This window comes from Argentina silus (assembly GCF_951799395.1).
Source record: "Argentina silus genome assembly, chromosome: 13".
In the NCBI taxonomy this organism is placed as follows: Eukaryota; Metazoa; Chordata; class Actinopteri; order Argentiniformes; family Argentinidae; genus Argentina; species Argentina silus.
In genome coordinates this window covers 2,583,774-2,598,565 of record NC_139667.1, presented here as the reverse complement: position 1 = coordinate 2,598,565, position 14,792 = coordinate 2,583,774, and the positions used below count along the sequence as shown (strand labels likewise).

At 44.1% G+C, this 14,792-nt stretch overlaps 2 protein-coding genes across 2 annotated transcripts; both read left to right on the top strand.

Annotated features, from left to right (window-relative positions):
• The first annotated feature begins 899 nt into the window (after window positions 1–899).
• cyp1c1 (cytochrome P450, family 1, subfamily C, polypeptide 1) lies at window positions 900–3,991 on the top strand. The gene has a single exon (XM_083683705.1). The coding sequence runs from the start codon at window positions 1,174–1,176 to the stop codon at window positions 2,752–2,754; it is 1,581 nt and encodes a 526-aa protein (XP_083539831.1). The 5' UTR covers window positions 900–1,173; the 3' UTR covers window positions 2,755–3,991.
• Window positions 3,992–6,138: 2,147 nt separating this feature from the next.
• LOC310813776 (cytochrome P450 1B1-like) lies at window positions 6,139–8,589 on the top strand (the record flags this gene model as incomplete). Its single annotated transcript, XM_083682895.1, has 1 exon — window positions 6,139–8,589. One exon carries the CDS (start codon window positions 6,139–6,141, stop codon window positions 7,705–7,707), a length of 1,569 nt encoding a protein of 522 aa, XP_083539021.1. The 3' UTR covers window positions 7,708–8,589.
• Between the last annotated feature and the right edge of the window lie 6,203 nt (window positions 8,590–14,792).

Genomic DNA, 14,792 nt, shown 5'->3' with positions numbered 1-14,792 from the left:
GGACATTTTTGGAGTCGGGCATGTCGTGCGCAACTTTCACTGAACTTCAAAGTTCCACACCATTAGGAGCGCAAGATAGTTTCATACAGCAATTAGGCACTTATGACAAACTTGAAACAATACAACGTACTTACGTTATGAATTGCATAAATCATAATTTAACTCATACTCATACGTATGCGCAATCCACAGCGCGCACCAAAGGAATTCAAGATACAACAATGTATTCTACATTAAAAAATAAAACTCATTGCAGTAAATGCATTATATTAAACATATATTTATTTTACGATACGGTGTCATGATTGTATACACTTTTCGAGACATAAACAGTTTAAATTGTTTAAAAGAACAGATTTCCATGTAGTCACGCGTGTAGGTTACTATTAGGCTACAACTGTTAGGCTACAACTAAATAGGCAAATCATTTTTGCATGGCTTAATAAGTTAAACTTATGTAAACATTTATTTTATTTAATCGAACCACAAAGCATAAACAAAATCGGAAAGCGAAACAAACCGTACTGTATGCTATGCGCTTTTCTAGCCAAATGCGTCGTTGAATCCTCAAAGTACCAATTGTTTTAAAAAGTATTAATCGAAAACTATCATTTAAAATGTATCACGCTATATCACTGTTGCTTTTCAAGTAAATCAAAGATTCGGCTTCGCACTTTCCTCCTGAACTTGTCACCAGTTGCGCGTTCGTGTTCCCAGTGCGCGCCTCAAGGTCCAACAGCAGAAAGACAATAAAGTGGGGTCTCCTGGGCTACCACAATGGGAGGAGTATGAAAATAATGCCGAGCCCTGCCCACCAACTGCAAATATATAAGACTCAGTGGTGAAGCAAAACTAGGCACTGAAGTCTTAAATCTTACTGAAAAGATTGACCAGAGAATACAACTTCATCATAACTCACAGGCTTCATTTGAAATTCGTTCCCCAGGAGTACTGAGACTATCAACATGGCCTCAGCAGGAGACACTGGACTTTAAACTTAACAGAACTTGTTTAATTTGGCATGGATTCATTTGTTCATTTTGTTGTTGAAGTTTTTACAAAAGTGAGTGCTGGACTTGAGTGTTGAATACAGAACATTGTTTTTATTGTTTAAAATTTTTCATTTTTCATTTTCAATAACTGTTTCCAGTGATAAGTGTACAAATAGCCACCATGGCACTGTTAGACACAGACTTTGGGGTGAAAGGCAGCAGCATCATCAGGGAGTGGAGTGGACAGGTCCAACCAGCTCTGGTTGCCTCCTTTGTTTTCCTCTTCTGTCTGGAAGCCTGTCTGTGGGTCAGGAATCTCAGACTCAAGAGGAGGCTGCCAGGACCCTTTGCCTGGCCCGTGGTGGGCAACGCCATGCAGCTGGGCCAAATGCCTCATATCACCTTCTCCAGGCTGGCAAAGAAGTACGGCAATGTGTATCAGATACGGCTGGGCTACAATGATATAGTGGTGCTCAATGGAGACTCAGCAATACGACAGGCTCTGATTCAGCACAGCACAGAGTTTGCGGGCAGACCCAACTTTGTGTCTTTTCAAATGATCTCAGGAGGCAGAAGCATGACATTTAGTAATTACAGCAAACAGTGGAAAATGCACAGGAGAATTGCGCAATCTACCATCAGAGCCTTTTCCTCAGCTAACAGCCAGACTAAAGTAGCCTTTGAACAGCACATTGTGGCAGAAGCCATGGATCTGGTGCAGGTATTCCTGAGACTGAGTACAGAAGGAAGATATTTAAATCCTGCTCATGAATTTACAGTAGCTGCTGCCAACGTGATGTGTGCCCTGTGCTTCGGCAAACGTTACGGACATGATGACCTAGAGTTCAGGACCCTTCTGTGCAGACTGGACAAGTTCGGAGAGACGGTGGGTGCTGGCAGCCTGGTGGATGTCATGCCCTGGCTTCAGTCTTTCCCCAATCCAGTCCGTAGCGTCTACCAGAACTTTAAGCATTTAAACACAGAGTTTTTTGCCTTTGTGAAAGACAAAGTGATTCAGCACAGAGAGACTTTCAGCCCTGACGTGACCCGCGACATGAGCGATGCTTTCATCAGTGTCATCGAGCACGGAAAGGACAACGGACTGACCAAGGACTTTGTCGAAGGAACAGTCACAGACATCATTGGGGCCGGCCAGGACACCATGTCCACAGTGTTGCAATGGATCGTGCTGTTTTTAGTCAAATACCCCAACATCCAAACCAAACTGCAAGAGCAGATTGACAAAGTGGTCGGCAGAGACAAGCTGCCGTCTGTTGAGGACAAAGGCAGCCTGGCTTACCTGGATGCCTTCATCTATGAGACCATGCGGTACACCAGCTTCGTACCCGTCACCATCCCTCACTCCACCACGTCAGACGTCACCGTCGAAGGCCTCCACATCCCCAAAGACACAGTGGTCTTTATCAACCAGTGGTCTGTCAACCACGACCCACTAAAGTGGAAGGACCCCCATATATTTGACCCCTCGCGCTTCCTGGATGAGAAGGGCGCCCTAGACAAGGACCAAACCAACAGTGTCATGATCTTCTCCACTGGCAAGAGGCGATGTATCGGCGAGCAGATCGCCAAGGTGGAAATCTTTTTATTCTCAGCCATCTTGCTGCACCAGTGTAGCTTTGAGAGTAACCCCTCAGAGACTCTGAGTCTGGACTGTTCCTACGGGCTCACGCTAAAGCCCCTCCACCACACCATATCTGCCAAGCTCAGGGGGAAGCTGCTCGGGGTGGTGTCACCAGCATGAAGATGTCATCCCAGTAGTGTGACTCAAGGCCAGCAATGACATTTTAAACAGTAAGTATTAGCAAACCTGCACTGAATGCTGTTGTTGTAACTTTTCATATTTAATATTTAATGAATATCTCCAGTTATGTTTGCATTGTTTTTTTTTGATACAGGATTGAACATATGATTAAAGCTAAATGTTATGAAAAGTTAGTTAGGTAGGCAGAGAACGAGGCTCCTGTGTTGTTTGGGGTCAGGGAGGGTGATATTGAAGTGGAACAGGTTCTCAAAATATGTACAATTGATACAATCCATACAAAAATGGAAGTGTACATTACTTTTGTTTTATATACATTTTGAGTTTGTATACTCTGTCATGCATGTTAAAGTATGAAAATATGTGCAGGATATTAAAATAACACTCAACTGTCAATGTAAATCACAGTATATAGTGTATGCCTTTGAGTTTTTGTGAATGTTATAAAGTCACTCTCAAGGGACCACAGGTTTCGTTGCCTTGAGGACTTGGTTGTTGCCCTCATAAAAAACAGTGATGTATCAATGTATTTAACCTTTGCCACATAAAACATATTTTTATAGATATATTTCAGGTTATGAAACATCATGTTAAAGTATTATAATCAAATCCACTATCTACTGTACACGATGCATATGAGCACATTGAATATAGGTGGAAGGTTACAGAGGCACTGTACTGCATTACGTGCAATCTCAGATGCAATGTAGCTACTGTGTGCACTCCACTCTTCAACAAAGGGAGGAGGAGTCTCGATGACAAGGGAGTTTTTACGGGAGTCTGAAGTGGGGGATTGATAGAGGTTACAATCTGGGAGATAACCAGATCCAGTGACTGCCTCGGTTTCCTTGGTGGTCCACTTTGTTATACAGGCACTGCAACTACATCACGCCATCCAAACAGAGTGTCACTAAATACAGGACTACAACTCAAATCAATCAAGCTTTTCATGTCTTTTCATGAATGCACGTTTGTTTACACCGCAAGGCTCTGAAAGCTATATCGATTTCATTCCTCCGTTGTCAAAGAGTATGTATATTCAGGAATTGATGTTCTAAACCTCTGCCTTTCTCAAGCCAAGAAAGTCAACTACAGCATGTGTTGAATGTTCATCATCGAAAATATGTTGTTGTTGTTGTTGTTTGTTTGTTTGTTTGTTTTGTATGATTCGAAAATAAGCTACATTTGGAATTAATAAAGTGATGTTTATAAGATGTGACAGGGGCTGACTGTGACTGGTTCTCCGTTTCTGTTTTTTTCTTTAATTGACTTATTAACCACCTCATCACTAAGGGGAGTATCAACGACATCGTGTAATTATGTGTAATTGTGTAATTATGTCTATGCACTCACCCAATGTACAGAGCAATCCATTTGACTCTGTCCATAACATCTTATTATGTAACAGCATACAGGGGAATACAGACAGCCATGGGTGACAACAGTTATCGTGATAACACATTGTTGACAGTGATTAATTCTCTCCAAATATACAGGTAATCACACACAGTCAGACTGATAGAAAGTTGACAACGCTTCACAAACTGTTTAACTATCAGACACAAATTGAGTATGTCAGTAGTGATCTGGTTTGGTGGTACGCATCATGTAGCTGAGGAATCTCTCCCCATGGCAAGCGTTGCTACCACTCTTGTCCATTAACGGAAAGAGATTCATAGCAGTTGAGTGTCTGTTGAATATCAAAGAAAGCCCAGACTTTTCAATATATGTTGTTTCTCTGTGTAACCTTATTACCAGTGTTATTGCCAGAGTTCTCTGTTTGAAGTCACTTTTAAACTATTTTAATACAGCCACAACCCTAAGAGCCACATTATCTAATTTACTATGTATAAAGGATCATTACACAAACAATAGCTCTGGGTAAATATATATATTTTACAGAACACATAAAAGAGTATTGTTTGTATCTGGTCTGCGTCCTGATCCAAAAAACGGAGGTTTCATGGTCATATCTTGGATTCTATTCTTAGTGTTTTATATATATATGGTAGTTGACAGAGCCTGGGCTAAAAATAACAGATTTCTAAAATAAAATCATAGGATTAACAGAATGGACATTTCCCTACATTTCGCTGAAGAATGCTCAACTGAATTGTCATACTGAACAAGTGGTTTTCCCCTTCAGTTAGGTTAATCTCATAGTTTGTATTCCTTGAATCTTTTAAGCGCAATCAAGAGGCTCGCGAACAAATTGCTCCCAAGGCGAAATGTAATAAGAATCACAAAGTCACAAATCATACTCTTCTCACTTAAAAGCTAAAGACAAGCTGTGATACTGAGTATATTATATATATATATTGCTTAAAGGTACACTACAATAGTTTAATTACACATTTTTGTTGGTTATCATACTCCCATGATCCAATATCAATCAATTTATTGTTAATTAAACCAGAAAATGCTCAGTTTTAGGCTAACAAACTCTGACCAAATAAGCCCATACTCATAGACTGGGGAGGTGTGCCCCTTTCTGTTCAATAAGGTAATTTCTGGACATTATTTCTGACTATTTAGAGGACCCCTTTTGGCTCAAGAGCACCCCCAGTGGCAAAATCTTCCATAATGTAACTTTAAACCTGTCCAAAAGTTGTCCTCTCTCTGTCAGGTTGACTGAAGTGGACCATGTTCTAAGAACTATCTTGCATTGTGTTGATGCGGCCCAGTTGACTAGTTCCTATGGCCTCTAAGGCTAAACTTCCTCCGTTTATGTCCTTGGCAGTGAGGCCTGAGGGGTTGCTGCTTTCCTCCTTGTCTCACCGGTGAGTGTTAGGTTGAAAAAACAACTGACACTGAGCTGGAATGGCTCCCCCCCCACCCCCCACCCCCCCGCCCCCCAACCCCACCCCTTACCCCCCCCCCCCCCAACTAACAGAAATGAATGGGAGTCTAAGGTCTGCACTTGGGCCACAATGGGGAGGGAGATAATAAAAACCCGGAGTCCCTGACCCCTCCCACCATGCAGATATATAAGGGAGAGTGTCAAGGCTGAATTCTGCATTCCTCTAAAGTGGTCATCTGAAGACGGACGTCGCACCACTGCTAACCGCTCAACCTGATCGAGCTGCTTTCACCAGCCAGCCAGCACGGAGGAGGAGGAGGAGGAGGAGGAGGAGGAGGAGGACAGGACTGCAGAGTGGGAGGGAGAGGTGCTGAAAACCTTGTCCATAGCGTAGAATTTATTTTTCGTTACGTTTTCGGATCATAATGTACTGTAGGACTGAGCATTATTCTGAGATCTTATTCTGCTTATTTTGAACTCAGGTTTGGGAGGACACGCTTCAGCTGTTACATTTCAAGGAATACAATTTGAAGGACTTGGCACCAGAAATAAAAGAACCAATCACCATGGCACTGCTAGACACAGAGTTTGGGGTGAAGGGCAGCAGCATCATCAGGGAGTGGAGTGGACAAGTCCAACCAGCTCTGGTTGCCTCCCTTGTTTTCCTCTTCTGTCTGGAAGCCTGTCTGTGGGTCCGGAATCTCAGACTCAAGAGGAGGCTGCCGGGACCCTTTGCCTGGCCCGTGGTGGGCAACGCCATGCAGCTGGGCCAAATGCCTCACATCACCTTCTCCAGGCTGGCAAAGAAGTACGGCAATGTGTATCAGATACGGCTGGGCTGCAATGATATAGTGGTGCTCAATGGAGACTCAGCAATACGACAGGCTCTGGTTCAGCACAGCACAGAGTTCGCAGGCAGACCCAACTTTGTGTCTTTTCAAGCAGTATCAGGTGGGAATAGCCTGACATTCACTAATTACAGCAAGCAATGGAGAATGCACAGGAGAATTGCTCAGACTACCATGAGAGCTTTCACCTCTGCCAACAGTCAGACGAAGAAAGCGTTTGAGCAGCACATTGTGGCAGAGGCCACTGAGCTGGTTAAGATGTTTCTCAGTGCTGAGGGACAGTTTTTCAACCCTGCTCATGAACTAACAATGGCAGCTGCCAATGTGATGTGTGCCCTGTGTTTCGGCAAACGTTATGGACACAATGACCTTGAGTTTAGGACCCTTCTTGGCAGACTGGACAAGTTCGGAGAGACGGTGGGTGCTGGCAGCCTGGTGGATGTCATGCCCTGGCTTCAGTCTTTCCCCAATCCAGTCCGTAGAGTCTACCAGAGCTTTAAAGACCTCAATGAAGAGTTCTTTGACTTTGTGAAAAACAAGGTAGTGGAGCACAGGGAGACCTTTGACCCTGAAGTGACCCGGGACATGACTGACGCCATTATTGGTGTGATTGACCACGGAGCCAGCAACACAGGGTTGACAAAGGCCCACACAGAGGGGACAGTGACTGATCTGATTGGTGCAGGGCAGGACACAGTGTCCACTGCACTCCACTGGATGCTCCTTCTACTGGTCAAATACCCCAACATCCAAACCAAACTGCAAGAGCAGATTGACAAAGTGGTCGGCAGAGACAAGCTGCCGTCTGTTGAGGACAAAGGCGGCCTGGCTTACCTGGATGCCTTCATCTATGAGACCATGCGGTACACCAGCTTCGTACCCGTCACCGTCCCTCACTCCACCACGTCAGACGTCACCGTCGAAGGCCTCCACATCCCCAAAGGCACAGTGGTCTTTATCAACCAGTGGTCTGTCAACCACGACCCACTAAAGTGGAAGGACCCCCATATATTTGACCCCTCGCGCTTCCTGGATGAGAAGGGCGCTCTAGACAAGGACCAAACCAACAGTGTCATGATTTTTTCTGCAGGGAAGAGGAGATGTATCGGCGACCAGATCGCCAAAGTGGAGGTCTTCCTATTGTTAGCTATTTTGATTCACCAGCTTACCTTTGAAAATAAACCCACTCAGGACCTCTCCTTAGACTGTTCCTATGGGTTAACACTGAAGCCCCTCAACTACAAGATCTGTGCCAAGCTCAGAGGAGAACTCCTTAATGGAGCATAAAATCCTGTGATTAGTGTTTTCAAACAAAGCACACCCACTAATGGACTGCAGTAATCCAGTGCACTACAAGGTATGTACTCAACAGTGACTATTTATGCTTTTGTAAAACAATAAGATTTATATTAATATTGTATTATTATCATCATTACCGAAACTGATTACAGTATATATAACTTTTTGTCACATATTATTGAATGCTATTTGCTTTTAAATAGCTTTAGGATATTTGTTACTTTTGGAATCAAGACATGATTATATCAACACAAGATATTGTAACATGTTACAAAATATCTCATAAATTCCTATAGAAATTAGAAACATGTGTATAATATATGAATATTATGCCACAGTTGAATTCAATCATCCAGATAAATGAACTCAGAAGAAAATACCTCAGATATCTGTATAGATTGCCCCATAAGTTTTATGTAAGACATGGAAAAGTATATTGTGATCTGTGATGTTGAGCCCAAACCCACAGTCTGTAATAAATCTTAAGCATCTATTGTTATGTGTATGAGGGTATTTAGTTTGGCCCAAATTGGCATATAAACTGGTGGTCATGAATGCATGTGACTGTAAGTGCTTTGTTGTTGTAGTGATGTGGAGAGATCATGTGTGAGGAAAGTGGCGTTTTACCCCCGTAGAGTTATCTGAGGAATGATGTATCTTCTGGTATCTTCTGACACAATCAGAAATATAGAAAAATGTGTTTCTGTCTAAAATCTATGGGTTATATAAATCTATGGGTTTTCTAGTATGGCTAGACCTTAAAGTTAATATTCAATATGTCTATCTTACATTAGTACCATGTACAAATTATTGTAATGTATACATACACATTTATTTGTGTTCTTTAATGAAATTACACTTAACCAAAAATATATTGTAATCTAATGAGTGGAATGACCGTATGAAATCAATATTGTCCCCAGGCTCAACAAACTGCAATAAATACTGTATCCTGATTCGCAGCCGTGTCTGTCTGTGGCTTATGCCAGCCTGAGGAGCAGCCGTGTCTGTCTGTGGCTTATGCCAGCCTGAGGAGCAGCCATGTCTGTCTGTGGCTTATGCCAGCCTGAGGACCATAAGTGCTGAGAATAAAACAGGGGGGTCAAAGAGAGAGATAATAATACATAATTATGTCTCATCTGTGTGCTGCCGTGACTAATGGATGTGGGGTCTCCACAGCCCTGTGAATCGGGGTTTAGTTGGACACAGGCATTAACCACTACAGATGCTAAACCTAACCCTAACCCTAACTCTAACTCTAACCCTAACCCTAACCCTAATCCTCATCAATATTGCAGCCAGGCCAGGCTTAACTGTTCTGTCCTCCCTTTTAACCCACACTCTGATCCAGGCGAGGGCTATCTACAGCCAACCCTAGCCCTAACCCTAACCCTAACCCTAAGCTGCCCATCTCCCTAACATCTTATACATGACAGTTAATGTAAGGCGCTTTTCATAAGATTTTTTAATGTAAATTAGGACAATATGTTGAAGCAGTCATGCAAGAGTGTAGGACTAGGAACCTATTTAATGTAGATGTACTACTCTACAGGAGAGAAAAATGGTTTACACAGAAAATCACGTATTTAAATGAATAAATACACTTTTGATCATTATTTGCCAATAGACATAAGATCTAAATAAGTCTTGGGACATTGTTGCTGAATTTCCAGTGCCTCCAAAATCGTGTGAAATGATAATGCTCATCTCAAAACAAACCAGTAACTCTCCAGGCTACGACGATAAAACCTTCCCCTTCTCACTTGCCTACACACAACATAAACTTAGTGTATACCTAAACAGAGGGTCATCCCAGAGGGTCACCCCACTCTCCTCCTCTCCTCTCCCCTATATCCCCCTCTCCCCCAGCCGGTGGTAGGCTACTTGCTGCCTCCCTGCTCTGCTCTGCTGCTCCGCTGTGCTCCAGCCTGGAGCCTGCAGGAAGGAGCACTGTGGGTGAACTCTGAGGGAGGCTTGTTTTAACATGGGTTAATTCAGAGCAGGCTGGAGACGTTCTCTACCGCTTTACTCTGTCCTCTCTCTCTCTCTCTCTCTCTCTCTCCCTCTCTCTCTCTCTCTCCCTCTCTCTCTCTCTCTCCCTCTCTCTCTCTCTCTCTTTCTGCTATGACACCATGGGGAGCTTAGAGGGGGTGTGTGTGGGGGGGGGGGGGCATGTGAGGAGACATAGAGTAGTCGCAGTACGTGCCTCCGCTTCAGTAAAACTGACCCCCGGCTCCAAGCCCCCCCCCCCCCCCCCCAAAGCAAATCCAAGAAATCTTCCCAGCTGAAAGACTCCCTTTCACCCCAGCCGCTCGCCTTTTCCCCCTTTGCTCAAGGCCCCAGACTTGCTGAATTTTATTTCTGACAAGAAAACAAAACTTGTACCGACCAACCTTTTTTCAGCCCAGGGTTTTTCATATTTTGCACGTACACACAGCCGCAGAGTGACCTCCCACACAGGCCCTCCCCCTCCGCTACCAGCTACAGTCCCGCCGCTGTACAGAATCCCCCTGTCCTCTGCCAGAGACCTGTCAGGCACGTTAAAAAGACTGTTTATTAGATGGAGTAGTAACCATAGTGAGGTGGCTGTAGACAGAAGCAGTTGTTGAAGATATATTTAACAGGCTATTCCCTTGTCCAATGCCATCCCTGGAAATACAGCGAAACATTGTGTCTGGTTTTCTTATTCATGTACTCTTTCCTATAACAACACCCCTGAACACAGGCAGTTACTCTCAAAAAACACAGGAGAAAAACATCAATTCAAGAACGTTGAGTCTCCTTCAACCAGAAATAGAAACAATAACATAGTACACTTAAATCCTTCCTTAACAAATAAACAACTTATTTAACCAAGCAAAGACATGGATATACGAATCGCTAGCAGCAGCTGTGTGGCCTACAGTATCTCCCGTGTTAACACAGCCCTATTAGGCTGGACGGAAAGGTCGAGAAATCTAGCACCAAAGAAAAGCGTTTTGGAAACATCGGATGAAAGGTGACATTTGAAAAAGTCAAATGACTGCATCGAAGGTAACACTGAGGTTGAGGGGATACACTCCAATTCTCTACCGCAGTGTGTCATGCCCTTAAAATATTGTTGGAAGTAATGGTCCTATTCAAATAAACAGGGAGTTTCTTCCCCTAAGATTTTCTGGCTGTCGCTGTTGGACGCAAATTGGAAACTGTCAGCTTCTGCCTGTCAGTTTAATAAGCGTGATCCTTCCTTTAACAGATCCTCCATGTATTAAAAAATGTCAATCTGTCATCAGAAGTTCTTCGCAGCATACAAAGAACTTAATTGTGTTCAATCCAAAGTGGAAAAGAGTCCTTATTTGCATTCTAATTCAATATAATGTATTCCAGAGTTGGTTTGTGATGTTCCACTGGTTCCTATGGTTAACCCAAAACTATGTTTCCCCTCTTTTGAAAAACCCCTCTGGAATTATGTCATAGCTATAAACGCAGGACTTACAATATTGTTCCAGTTCACATTACAATGAGTGCACTGCCATATTCTACTTCTCAGTGCCTTTCTATGGGCAGGATGTGTCCTCTATCCACCAATTAATTAATCCACTGAAGTAAATCCAACTCCCAGCAATTAGTGAAACCTAACATTGCGGTCCAGAATATCACTTCTATAATGATCTATAATAACTTGTGACCTGACCTTAGTCAATAAACAATTATTTAATTCATCAAAACAGGGAGGGGTGTTTATAACTCACAGTTGTGACCACACTGTGCTGGTGTCTGTGGAGTTATAGCAATGACAGAGGCGTTGTTGTATTGTCAGAAGTGACACTAAGGGGACAATTCCCATTTCCACATTTCCTTCACACAACAAACAAACTATTATTTTCAAGAAACAGAATATGAAATAATTTCCATATAGGTCAAATGTGCACGAAACCAATTGCAAGCACATGGTTTTGGACCATGTTGAACTCCGGCAGTTGCTGTGGGAGTTCAGGTGAAGGTCTTGTCTCCCTTCGTGCCTGAAGGCCGGACTTCTCCTATGCGTGCCTTCTTCATTGTTTCCTTCATTGTGTCCCTAAGTCTTTCTCCAGACTGGCAGACACTCTTTGCATTATAGAGGCCCGTCTATACAAAAGCAAGAAGAAGAAGGAGCTATGTCAGGATCAGAGGGAGGCTGGTGGAGGTAGAAATCGGAGGACGGGCTCATTATCACACGTGAAGTCACACGTGTTTGATACCATTCCTCATTCCATTCCATGTATTACAATGAGCCCCGTCTTCCGATTCCTACCTCCACCAGCCTCCCCTGGTCAGGATTTACTACATAGACCTTCCCCAGTTCCCTTGGTGGTTAGTGGGGCATGACGCGGCTGTCAAGGCTAGGCAGGCACACCACAGTGGGACCATTCACTAGACCCAGGTGTCCAACCAGCACTCTTTCTTTATAAAGATGACCGAGGTCTTCGGCAAGTTAAGTCTGAACTAATGCCAAAAAAGCGTTTACATTATTTACATTTTCCAACTGGAAGAAGTAAAAATACTGCCGCTTTTAGGGCCGTATGTGACTGTTATGTTTGTTTTGTTTCGTGATAAATCTGGGTCCCCATGTAACTTCCCAGAGAGCAGTGCGGGGTAATTCATGCTGTAAGTTAGGCGGCCCCAGGAGACTATAAAACTTCTGTAGTGTCAGAGAAAGCAGCGTCAAAGGGGTCCCTGAGGACCTAACTGCTCAGACAAAAACACTCTGCTGGCACCAACCTTAAGCACCCCAGATGAAACTGTCTTTGGGAGGCAGACATATCCATTATGTTTTGAAAAGGGGAAATAAATTGTATTATTGCGATGTGTATTTTTTCAAGTAACAAGAGCGGTCTGGAAGAGCAAAAGACTGCATTATCCCACGTATGGGGAAGGTGTCGGGGAGGAAAACAATGTCTTCTCAGAAAACAACCAAGCTCAAAATAGATATCACACACAGATCTTTAAAAAAATTATTAAAGGTCTGACTTTTACTGCAAGTTTTACTGCATACTAGTTTATCAAACTACACACGCGCACACACACACACACACACACACACACACACACACACACACACACACACACATACACATACACACACACTACCACATTAATTTGCACTGATACAGGTCAAATACGTTCAAGTCCACATGCTTCCCATTACAAAAGACAAAAACACAAACCTTAAGGGGGTTACAGAACTGAATAAGAGAATCATCAGCATGGCTCCTGGAAATACTGTTACATGACATAATCTGTGTGTGGACAGGAGAATGGACAGCAGGCCGGTCCTTAAATGTCCACCCCCGCCTCTTGCGCCATGGGTAAAGAGAGAAAAAAGAGAAGGAGATGGCGCATGTTGTAGCAGTCCAAGCCCAGCCATGCTCTCCTGGCAAGGGCCGCATGTCTGTTTCAGCGTGGAGGCACGCATGGCAGCTAACCATAGCATCAGGCCCACAGAGCAAACTCCCCTGTTACCATGGAGACGTGGAGCCTCGCCGTCTCAGAGAAGCCTGGGTTTTCATGGCAAAACATAACAACAACATAAACACAGGGTTGATCAGGCAAGCTCTGGGAATTAAAGGGAAAACCATTAGCCTGTTAGCGTCACGGGCACCTTTCCAACCGAGCGTATCGCATTGAACGAGGCCGCGAAGCCGCGAAGCCGCGAAGCCGCGAAGCTGCGAAGCCCCTCGTCCACGGCCCCGCTGATTGACCGAAACTAACAAAGGAGATGCTTAGAGGTGCTCGGTGTTCTCGCGGTGTCCTCCCATTACATCCCATGCAGAGAGCGAACACAATGGGCTGTAATCAGTCACACTTCACAGATGACAGCACATCAATAGAGCCACTCCTGTTGGAACAGCAGCAGGTAGGAGACCTGGAGGCTCCTTTCAACATCTATGATCCATGTCATCAAATGTGACCGCCAAGATCTGAGGTAGGTCGTACATTACTTCATCACACACACACGCACGCACGCACGCATGCACACGCACGCACGCACACACACACACACACACACACACACACACACACACACAGGCATTCAGTCACCTAACAAACAAACTTATTTTCAAAACTCAAGCCTAAGTCCATACCGGCAGTCTAGTGCAGCGTCCTTGGCTTAGGCCACGGCAATCATCTGACTCCTCGGGGAGTACGTCATGGTTTTATGGTCACTGGTGGAGAGGGAGAAGCCAGGGAACATGTCACGACTGTGGAGAGAGAGACATTGAGATGGACCGCTTCAGAGAATGATCACAAGCGGCTACTCATAGGATTACGTTCATCAATGTAAAGGCTGTGTGATCTCGTGAAAGCGGAGAAGATGTCTGGTCCTGACGTGTTTTGGACTGTCTCACACAATAAAACGTGGTGAAGGGATCACTGGGAAAATATACAATAATGGGTTGGTTTGAACCAGCACCAGCAGCTAAGGGTGTGGGATTGGACTGCACCGACCCAGACAGTGTCTCCCAGACAGTCTCCCTCTGCTGTCTAGGACAGGAGACAGGACCGTTTATCTCTGATGTGTCAAAGTGATGTATTCTGGGACGTGGGGGTTGTTCACATCTCCACAAGGGCCTGAGAGGGACTAGAAGCCCTCCCCTGCACCACACTCCCCGGCCTCCCTTTCCCCATACTTGCCCGCCATCCTAAATCGAGCCTTTCTTTCCTTGGCAACGCTCAAAGCCAAACCAAAACAATTTAGCAATAAGCTATTTGTGTTTGCAGGGATTCTTCTTCTGTTATTTTTACATTCTCCAATTGCAGAGGGTCAGACACACCGTCCTGTTTCAGCTGGAGTGGGTCTTTAAACAGAGACAGAGAATAGCTGTTAGCTGACTAGAACTCAGCACAAAGAATACATTAAATAGGGCCCTCTCTCTTTGCAGAGAGCTCTCAACATGCATGTTTTCAGTGTGAAAGTAAATGTTTTTGGTTTCACACTGGATTACATAGTTACTCCCATGTTCTTGTTTTGGGGAGTTGGGGTTTCATCTCCAGCAGACAGAAACACGATGATGTTACATTACCTTGCGTATGAGCAGATGCAGATGGCACAG

Bases quoted from the DNA above. Each gene is read 5' to 3' on its own strand.
- cyp1c1 (XM_083683705.1), top strand. From the start codon at position 1,174: ATGGCACTGTTAGACACAGACTTTGGGGTGAAAGGCAGCAGCATCATC.